Source organism: Trachypithecus francoisi, unplaced genomic scaffold, assembly GCF_009764315.1.
Source record: "Trachypithecus francoisi isolate TF-2019V2 unplaced genomic scaffold, Tfra_2.0 Lachesis_group5, whole genome shotgun sequence".
In the NCBI taxonomy this organism is placed as follows: domain Eukaryota; kingdom Metazoa; phylum Chordata; class Mammalia; order Primates; family Cercopithecidae; genus Trachypithecus; species Trachypithecus francoisi.
The window spans coordinates 142,019,261-142,029,654 of record NW_022681470.1 but is presented as its reverse complement, the minus strand read 5'-3'; the positions used below and the strand labels follow the sequence as shown (position 1 = coordinate 142,029,654).

The window sequence follows — 10,394 nt, the reverse complement described above, 5'->3', positions numbered from 1 at the left end:
CCGGCACTTTGGGAGGCTGAGGTGGGCAGATCACTTGAGGTCAGGAGTTTGAGACCAGCCTGGCCAACATGGTGAAACCCCATGTCTACTAAAAATACAACATATTAGCTGGGTGTGGTGGTGTACGCCTGTAATTCCAGCTACTTGGGAGGCTGAGGCAGGAGAATTGTTTGAACCCAGGAGGTGGAGGTTGCAGTGAGCCGAGATTGAGCCACTGTACTCCAGCCTGGACAACAGAGTGAGACTCTGAAACAAATAAACAAACAAAAGCAAGGGTTAAAATGGAACAAGATGGTGCATACCTGTAGCCTCAGCCACTGGGGAGTCCAAGGTGGGAGGATTACTTGAAGCCAGGAGTCTGAGACTAGCTTGGTCAACAAAGCAAGACCCCGTTTCAAAAATAAAAAAAGGCCGGGCATGGTGGCTCAAGCCTGTAATCCTAGCACTTTGAGAGGCTGAGGCGGATGGATCACAAGGTCAGGAGATCGAGACCATCCTGGCTAACACAGTGAAACCCATCTCTACTAAAAAAAAAATACAAAAAATTAGCTGGGCGTGGTGGCGGGCTCTTGTAGTCCCAGCTACTGGGGAGGCTGAGGCAGGAGAATGGCATGAACCCAGGAGGCGGAGCTTGCAGTGAGCCAAGATCGCGCCACTGCACTCCAGCCTGGGCGACGGAGCGAGACTCCATCTCAAGAAAAAAAAAAGTTATAACGATAAATTGTATGTTATGTGTATTTTACCACAAAAAAATCCCATTGTATTGGAGACAAAGAACAAACAAAAATGTCATAACCGTTCCTAGCTCATGGGTGGTTCAAGAAGAAACATGAGCTGGACCTGGGCCCACAGGCAATGGCTTTCCAACTTCTGTTGTAGGTGATGCCATTGATGGAATAAACTATGATTTTTTTTTTTTTTTTAGACGGAGTCTCGCTGTGTCGCCCAGGCTGGAGTGCAGTGGCGCAATCTCTGCTCACTGCAAGCTCTGCCTCCCAGGTTCACGCCATTCTCCTGCCTCAGCCTCCTGAGGAGCTGGGACTACAGGCGCCCGCCACCACCCCTGGCTAATTTTTTGTATTTTTAGTAGAGACAGGGCTTCACCGTGTTAGCCAAGATGGTCTCGATCTCCTGACCTTGTGATCCGCCCGTCTCGGCCTCCCAAAGTGCTGGGATTACAGGCGTGAGCCACTGCGCCCGGCCAAACCGTGATTTTCCTTTCTTTGTTTTTGAGATGGAGTCTTGCTGTGTTGCCCAAGCTAGTCATCCAGGATGGAGCGCAGGGGTGTGATCTCGGCTCGCTGCAACCTCTGCCTCCCGGTTCAAGTGATTCTCCTCCCTCAGTCTCCCAAGTAGCTGGGATTACAGGCACACACCACCATGCCCAGTTAATTTTTGTATGTCTAATGGAGACAGGATTCCATCATGTTGGCCAGGTTGGTCTCAAACTCCAGATCTCAAGTGATCCGCCTGCCTTGGCCTTCCAAAGTGCTGGGATTACAGACATGAGCCACCGGCCACAAACCATGATTTTATTTACCAGTTCTATTGCTAATAGGCATTTGGGTATGAATGTGGTATGTTATTCTCACCCAGGGACATAATTATTATTACTATTTTAGAGAAGTGGTCTTGCTCTGTTGCCCAGGCTGGAGTGCAGTGGTGTGATCATAGCTCACTGTAGCTTCGAACTCCTAGGCTCAAGCGATTCTCTCACCTCAGCCTCCTGAGTAGCTGGGAATACAAGTGCTTGTCCCCACCATGCCCAGCAAGAGACATTATTTTTGTCATGTTTGCATCAGCCACCTTGCATGCAAAACTGCTTCACTAGTTGTTCCTCAGACCACAGCCCCTGGCATTATCCCTGGGGCACCACCTCCTGACCAGTCTCTGGACATGAAGAGGGAGGCCCTATTGGAAGCGGAGAGGCTCCCTCCCTCCTCCAGCCCTTATGGTCTGCTCAGGGGCTTCCTCTTGGTCCCGGATGTGGGACCGGAGGGTTGGGGGCCCCGGGACTTATTAGCCAAGACAGGAAGCCCCACCCCCAGAGGCCTCAAAGAAAGAGCTGCGGTGCAAGAATTCGTGTGCCAGATTTGGTTAGCTGAGTCCACCGAGAGGGTAAGTGACAGCTGCTCCTGGCCTTGCCATGGCACCAGCGGAGAGGCTGCGGTCAAAGCTGAGCCTCCATCCCTGACCCCACGGTGGGGGACAGGGGTCCGGGGACAGGGGTCCAGATCCCACTCCCTCCAGGGGCCGGATCCTCCCCACGTGGGCGGGGCTGAGCCAGCTGTGGGTCTCTTGGTTCCTTCTTTCAGCGCCTGCAGGATGAAAGCTCTCTGTCTCCTCCTCTTCCCTGTCCTGGGGCTGCTGGTGTCTAGCAAGACCCTGTGCTCCATGGAAGAAGCCATCAGTGAGAAGATTCAGGAGGGCGCCAGCTCCCTAGGTGAGGACCCCCAGAGGCAAGCTCCCCAAGGTTCTCAGAGACCTCACCGATTCCTGGCATAGACCTGACTCCAACCCAGCCCCAGCGCTCACCAAATCTCATCCTCAAATCCAACCAGATCACAAATTCAACCCCAGCTCCACTCCTAACCCCTCCGACTGTTCTCACCTTATCTACAGCTCCAAACCCAATCCCCGCTCTCACCCTAAACCTTCCCTTACTCCAAAACACCCAACTCAAGACAGGGTCCTGGAAGCCAGTGAGCTCCTATGCCGGTATCTAGCTCCAAACGAACAGGAGGAAAGTAGCGGGAAGATGGGGGAGGGGCCGTTTGGCCTCACAGCCCCTCCTCTCTCCTTCCCTCCTGCCCCCCAGTATTTAGGGCAATAAGGAGCATTGGCCTGGAGTGCCAGAGCGTCACCTCCAGGGGGGACCTGGCTACTTGCCCCCGAGGTGAGTGCTGTTCCAAGTCCCCTGGGAATGCCGCCTCCCCACCACGTTCCCCATGTCTAGCCTCTACTCCCCTAGGATCCTCGTCCTGACTCCCAGCCTTCTCTGCCCACCATCTGGACTCTGGTGTCCACCCTCACTCCCTGCCTCCAGTGCCCACTCCGTGGTTGGAGCCTCCAGCCGTCCGCATCCCCAGCCCCCCGCTCCCACCCTCAGCCTCCCAGCTCAGAGTCCAAGCTCCTCTGCTCCGGGCTGCAGGTTTCGCCGTCACCGGTTGCACTTGTGGCTCCGCCTGTGGCTCGTGGGATGTGCGCGCCGAGACCACATGTCACTGCCAGTGCGCGGGCATGGACTGGACCGGAGCGCGCTGCTGTCGTCTGCAGCCCTAAGGTCGCGCGCAGCGCGTGCACAGAGCAGGCGGAGGTGGTTACAGGTCCGGACGGATTGGGGGGAAGCTGGAAATAAACCTGGAGATGATGATGATGGAGCGGATCTGAGCCCTGCGTGGTTTCTTTAGTAGGTCCGGAGGGACTGATCTAGCGTCTCCAAGAAGAGTGGGGCGCGCAGTTGCTGGAGGGGGCGGGGAGACCGCGACTTTCTACTGCCCCATCTCCCTTCCTCCTATGGGGTCTCCAACTGCTTCCTCCGAAGATAGAGCCTGAGCTTCTTCTAGTGACGTCCCCACCCACGCAAGGCTCATGGCCGCCTTCAAGAGGGGACTTCTCACCTTTGAGGCTACCTTGAAGCTCACTCTGGGGTCTCCGACCTCCCCAGGAAGTGGCTGGGTCATTTTCCCCCTGTCCTCATAATGAGGCTTCATCTAGGACCTGTGTCAGTGTGGGCAGTGGATGGGGACCCTCCAGGGCCCCAAGACTCCAGGAGCCCCAGGTCAGGGTAGACCCCTGAATCATGTCTCAGCCCAGAGCTGGAACATGTACCCCTCACTACCTACCTGCAAGGAGGAACCCCCAAGGCACAGGCAAAGTTGAGTTACCTGATGTCACGTGTCATCACAAGTTCACGTTTTCACACAGGCAAGTGCAGTTGTGAGTAGTTAGAACCAGAGACACACAGGGTGCTTACCCCCTCCTGGACACTAGATTATGAAAACACAGAGCAGGGGACTTGTCTGCTCCTAGATCTCTCCAGGGTTTCGTTTCTCCCCTTCCCTTCCTCTCCCTCCCCTCCCCTCCCTTTCCCTCCCTTTCCCTCTCCTCCCCTCCCTTTCCCTCTCCTCCTCTTCCCTCCCCTCCCCTCCTCATCTTCCTCTCCCTCCCCTCTCCTCCCTTTCCCCTCCCCTCCCCTCCCCTTCCCTTTCCCTTCCTTTCCCTCTACTCCTCTTCCCTCCCCTCCCATCCTCCTCCTCCTCTCCCTCCCCTCCCCTCCCCTCCCCTTCCCTTTCCTTTCCTTCTTTTTGAGACAGGGTCTCGCTCTGTCACCCAGGCTGGATTGCAGTGGTGCGATCTCGGCTCACCACAACCTCTGCCTCCTGAGTTCAAGCGATTCTCCTGCCTCAGCCTCCCAAATAGCTGGGACTACAGGTGCTCATCACCATGCCTGGCTAATTTTTGTATTTTTAGTAGAGAAGAAGTTTTACCATGTTGGCTAGGTTGGTCTTGAACTCCTGGCCTCAAGTAATTCACCTGCCTCAGCCTCCCAAAGTGCTGAGATTACAGGCATGAGCCACTGCGCCCGGCCTATTTTTTAATTTTTATTTTTGAGACAGGGTCTTCTCACTCTGGCACCCAGGCTGGAGTGCAGTGGCACAATCTCGGCTCACTGCAACCTCTGCCTCCCAGGTTCAAGCGATTTTCCTGCCTCAGCCTCCCAAGTAGCTGGGATTACAGGTGCCTGCCACCACACCCGGCTAATTTTTGTATTTTTAGTAGAGAGTGGGTTTCACCATGTTGGCCAGGCTGGTCTCGAACTTTGTTCTCCTGCAGCTAGACAGTCCCATCTGGGGGTGATGGGAGACAGTGACAGATCATCAGGCATTCGATTCTCATAAGGAGTGAGAAAGATCCCTCAAATGCGCAGGTCGCAATGGGATTCTTGCTCCTACGAGAATCTAATGCTGCCGCTGATCTGACAGGAGGTGGAGCTCAGGCGGTAATCTGAGCGATGGGGAGTGGCTGTAAATACAGATGAAGCTTCTCTCGCTCGCCCACCACTCACCTCCTGCTGTTTGGCACAGTTCCCAATGCCTGGTGGTTGAGGACCCCTGTTCTAAAGGACAAAACCTCCAACATCCCCTGCCCCAGCTCCCTGAGGGCACAAATTCGGGTGATTCAGGGTCCAGTTCTACAGGAAGCCTGACCCAGGAGTCTTGCCATCCAGTCCCTGATTTGCCACCACAGGCTTCAGAATTCCTAGCACCTAGTCTTGAAAGCGACCCCAGACTCAAAAGTCACAGCTGGACAATAGATGATAGAGGGAGGTTCTGGTTTTCAGGATGTTTTGGAGTCTCCTCCCACTGCCACCCACCCCCTGTGATGGTCCAGCCTCCTGTCTGATGCTGATGGCCATGAGCAGAGATTACAGCCACTTCTGGTGCCAGGGACCCCACCCAGACTCCAGCCCAGGGATTCTCTCCTGACTCCACTGTGGTCATGGGGGTAGGGCGGGACCACTGAGTCAGAAGTGTGGTCAGGGCCAGAGAGGGTGAGTCTAGTGCCTTGTGTGTGTTCCTGCTCCTCACTGCTTTGTGTGTGTGTTATGGGTGGGGATACTCCATTGTCCCCAGAACTATTTGTCTCAAATCCCCATCCAATAGTCCTGTATCTGGATCCTAAGAGGGATCTCTTCAGGTTCCTCAATTCCAACATAGACATCACAGACATTCTCCTGCCCCAGACTGCAGACTTGGAGGTCATACCTGCCCAGGTGATGTGGACAGGCAAGCGCCCTATTAGAGCCTCCATTTCCTCAATAGCTAATGCCTAGACCCCCTGTGGTCGGCAAGGTGATCCTTTTCCTCCTCCTCCTCCTCCTCCTCCTTCCTCTTCCTCCTCTTCTTCTCCTTCTCCTTCTTCCTTTTCGAGATGGAGTCTTATTCTGTTGTCCAGGCTGGAGTACTGTGGCATGATCTCAGCTCACTGCAACCTCCACCTCCAAGTTCAAGTGATTCTCCTGCCTCAGCCTCCTGAGTAGTTGGGATTGCAGGTGCCCGCCACCACTCCTGGCTAATTTTTGTATTTTTAGTAGACACGGGCATTTTGCCATTTTGGTCAGGCTGGTCTCAAATTCCTGACCTAAAGTAATCCGCCTGCCTCGGCCTTCCAAAGTGCTGGTATTACAGGCGTGAGCCACAGAGCCCAGCCAATGCGAGATTCTTCTGCTTGCAAGTACAACAGACCCTACTTCAGACTAGTTTGGGCAAAACTAAAAGGAAGTTTCTTGTTTGTGCGACTGACAAACCCAGGGTTAGAACAACAGGTTCAGGTATGGCTTGGAACCAGGGTCTCAAATGATGTCTCCAGGACCCAGACTTCCTCTAGGGTCTGATTTTCTCAGCACTGCCTTCACTCTCAAGTAGATTCTTCCCTGTCACAGCTCCCATTACATCCTCCCATTGTGGTAGCCCTAGTGAGCGCTGGGGAAAAAAAGAGAATGCTTTCTTCCCGCTAGTTAAACCAATAAAAGTCCCAGATCAGAGTTTCATTGGCTGGGTCTTGCTCACATGCCCGCCTCTCTGCCCAATCTTAGACTCTGATTGGCTGGGTCTAGATCATTTGTCCACTGTAAACCAATCCCTAGTTTATGGCTGGTTGGACCTAGGACACATTTTCTTTCTTACAAGAAAATTGAGAATATTCCCTATGAAAGGGATAGGTGCTGGTCAGGCAGCTTTACAGATGTTTCTCACAAGACATGATTGCTTGTGGGCCTCTGGTTTAGCGTGGCCTTTTTCTCAAAGGAAGTCCAGAGCCTAGAACCCGGTCTCAGCCCCACCCAAGCCCGGGAAATGTGCAACGCTGTGGCTCCACCCCCTGCACCTGTCCATCAAGGTAGAGCTCACATCCAATTGGTCCGTCTACTCCATTAGAAGGCGGTCCTATAGCTCAGTAACTGGCTTCTTTCTAAGATCAAATAGAGGAGCTGGCATGAAGTCATTATTAAATTGATCTTTCTTGGAGACACAGGATTTGGCAATACTGTAAGAAACAAAATTTTCCTCACCAGATCTCGACGCTCATTTCTCAACATTCAAGTTGTCTCAAATTTCACCACATATTTTAAACCAAAGCATCATCACTTTCTGCACATAAGACAGAGAGTCTTATACTTGTTTTTTTTTCTTTTCTTTCTTTCCTTTTTTTTTTTTTTTTTTTTGGAGACAGAGTTTTGCTCTTGTTGCCCAGGCTGGAGTGCAGTGGCACGATCTCAGCTCACTGCAACCTCCACCTCCCGGGTTCAAGTGATTCTCCTGTCTCAGCCTCCCGAGTGACTAGGATTACAGGCGCCTGCCACCACACCCAGTTAATTTTTGCAGTTTTAGTAGAGATGGGGTTTCATCATATTGGTCAGGCTGGTCTCGAACTCCTGACCTTAGGTGATCCCCTCGCCTCAGACTCCCAAAGTGTTGGGATTACAGGCGTGAGTCACGGCCCCCAGCCATTTTTTTTTTTTTTTAACCTAAAAGGGAGAAAACTAAAATTCTCAAGACCTGCATCGTCCATCAGCAACCTTGAGCACTCAAAAGGTAGCTAGTCTAAATTGAGGTGCTCAGTCTATACACATTTGATTTCGAAGGCTTTGTGCCAAAAAAGGAATGCAAATTAGCTCATTAATCATTTAAAAATATTACCTACATGCTGAAATGATCATAGTTTGGGTATATTATGTTAATAAAAATAGTATTAGCATTTTTTTCAAATATTGACATTCTTTTAGTTGATCTCTTTTTAGCCTTTTAATGTGGCTGCTAGAAATTTTATTTTCATTTATTTATTTTAAACAGAGTCTCCCTCTGTCGCCCAGGCTGGAGTGCAATGGCGTGATCTCAGCTCACTGCAACCTCTGCCTCCCAGGTTCAAGAGACTCTCAGGCCGGGCGCGGTGGCTCAAGCCTGTAATCCCAGCACTTTGGGAGGCCGAGACGGGCGGATCACGAGGTCAGGAGATCGAGACCATCCTGGCTAATACGGTGAAACCCTGTCTCTACTTAAAAATACAAAAAACTGGCCGGGCGCGGTGGCTCAAGCCTGTAATCCCAGCACTTTGGGAGGCCGAGACGGGCGGATCACGAGGTCAGGAGATCGAGACCATCCTGGCTAACACGGTGAAACCCCGCCTCTACTAAAAATACAAAAACTAGCCGGGCGAGGTGGCGGCGCCTGTAGTCCCAGCTACTCGGGAGGCTGAGGCAGGAGAATGGCGTAAACCTGGGAGATGGAGCTTGCAGTGAGCTGAGATCGGCCACTGCACTCCAGTCCAGGCGACAGAGCGAGACTCCGCCTCAAAAAAAAAAAAAAAAAAAAAATACAAAAAACTAGCCGGGTGAGGTGGCGGGCGCCTGTAGTCCCAGCTACTCGGGAGGCTGAGGCAGGAGAATGGCATAAACCCGGGAGGCGGAGCTTGCAGTGAGCTGAGATCCGGCCACTGCACTCCAGCCTAGGTGGCAGAGCAAGACTCCGTCTCAAAAAAAAAAAAAAAAAAAAGAGACTCTCGTGCCTCAGCCTCAGGAGCAGCTGGGATACAGGTGCCCATCACTACACCCAGCTAATTTTTTTTTTTTTTTTTTTTTGTATTTTTAGTAGACACAGGTTTCACCATGTTGGCCAGGCTGGTCTCGAACTCCCGACCTCAAGTGATCCACCCACCTCGACCTCCCAAACTGCTGAGAGTACAGGCATGAGCCACCGCACCCGGCCAGAAAAAAATAAAAATAAAAATGCATGCCTGTAATCCCTGCACTTTGGGAGACCAAGGCTGGAGGATCAGTTGAACTCAGGAGATCAAGACCAGCCTGGACAACATAGTGAGACCCTCATCTCTTCAAAAAATAAGAAAAATTAGACCGGGCACGGTGGCTCATGCCTGTAATCCTAGCACTTTGGGAGGCCGAGACGGGTGGATCACGTGAGGTCAGGAGTTCGAGACCAGCCTGACCAACATGGTGAAACCCCGTCTCTACTGAAACTACAAAATTAGCCGGGCGTGGTGGTGCATACCTGTAATCCCAGCTACTTGGGAGGCTGAGGCAGGAGAATGACTTGAACCTGGGAGGCGGAGGTTGCAGTGAGCTGAGATGGCGCCATTGCACTCCAGCTTGAGTGACAAGAGCAAAACTCTATCTCAAAGAAGGAGAAAAATTAGCCAGGTGGAGTAGTGCCTACCTCTAATTTGAGCTACTTGGGAAGCTGAGGCAGAAGGATTACTTGAACCAGGGAGGTCAAAGCTGCAGTGAGCCGTGATTGTGCTGCTGCACTCCAGCCTGGGCAACAGAGCGAAACCTTGTCTCAAAAAAAATTATTAAAAAAACTTTTTTTTTTTTTTTTTTTTTTAAGAGACAGGGTCTTGCTATGTTGCTCACACTGGTCTCAAACTCCTGACCTCAAATGATCCTCCAACCTCAGCCTCCTGGGTAGCTGGGACTATAGAGTGAGCCACCATACCCAGCTACTTTGTGCCTTTTGTAATCCCAGTTTTCAAGATCAGGTAAACACAAAGTGAACTAAGACACTTTCTAGATAGAGTTGTGGGCATGTGAACACATGCCTGTGTCTATTTTTCTGAGTATCACAATGCAAATAGTATGCAAATGAGTTTGGGATGTGTGTCCGTGTGCAGACCTGTGTGTGTGTGTATGTGTGTGAGACAGAGAGAGAGAGAAAGAGAGAGAGATAATCTGGGTAGATGAGCAGATGGATGGATGAGAATGAGAAACCTGGAGTTTCCAGGTGCAAAGGAAACTGTTCCTCCAGGTTTTTTATTTTTTTATTTTTTTTGAGACAGAGTTTTTGCTCTTGTCACCGAGGCTGGAGTGCAATGCAGCCTCTGCCTCCTGGGTTCAAGTGATTCTTCTGCCTCAGCCTCCTGAGTAGCTGGGATTACAGGTGCCCACCATCACGCCCAGCTAATTTTTGTATTTTTAGTAGAGACGGGATTTCACCATGTTGGCCAGGCTGGATTCGAACTCCTGACCTCAGGTGATCCACCCACCTCAGCCTCCCAAAGTGCTGGGATTACAGGCGTGAGCCACCGCGCCTGGCCTCCTCCAGGATTGTATAAAAGCAGGGGATTTGGGGAGGGAGGGAAGGATGTGGGTCTGTCCTCAGTCCCAGAGGTGGCTGTGGTGTTCCAGTGGTTAGGTCCTGTTGCCTCACATCTGTGCTTTTCCCCCACGGGGACTTGTAGAAGTAGAACTTCTTGGGGGTGGAGCTGAGGCTGGGGGAGGAAGGTGTGGGGGGACCCAGGGGTCCTGTCTCCAAGCCTGGTGGCTCTTACCCGAAAAGTGGGGACACTGAGGTGTCACAGCTTCTCTTTTGAGACAGAGAGGA

General features: G+C 52.0%; 1 protein-coding gene across 2 annotated transcripts; it reads left to right on the top strand.

The window, feature by feature from the left end:
* The first annotated feature begins 1,958 nt into the window (after positions 1–1,958).
* Positions 1,959–3,384, top strand: RETN (resistin). Of its 2 annotated transcripts, none has more exons than XM_033197762.1 (4): positions 1,959–2,118; positions 2,316–2,443; positions 2,819–2,896; positions 3,047–3,384. In XM_033197762.1, the coding sequence occupies exons 2-4, from the start codon at positions 2,326–2,328 to the stop codon at positions 3,280–3,282; spliced, it is 432 nt and encodes a 143-aa protein (XP_033053653.1). In that variant the 5' UTR covers positions 1,959–2,118; positions 2,316–2,325; the 3' UTR covers positions 3,283–3,384. The 2 variants fall into 2 exon arrangements, with proteins under 2 accessions (XP_033053653.1, XP_033053654.1); XM_033197763.1 differs by having other exon boundaries at positions 1,961–2,118; positions 3,152–3,384.
* The last annotated feature ends 7,010 nt before the right edge of the window (positions 3,385–10,394 follow it).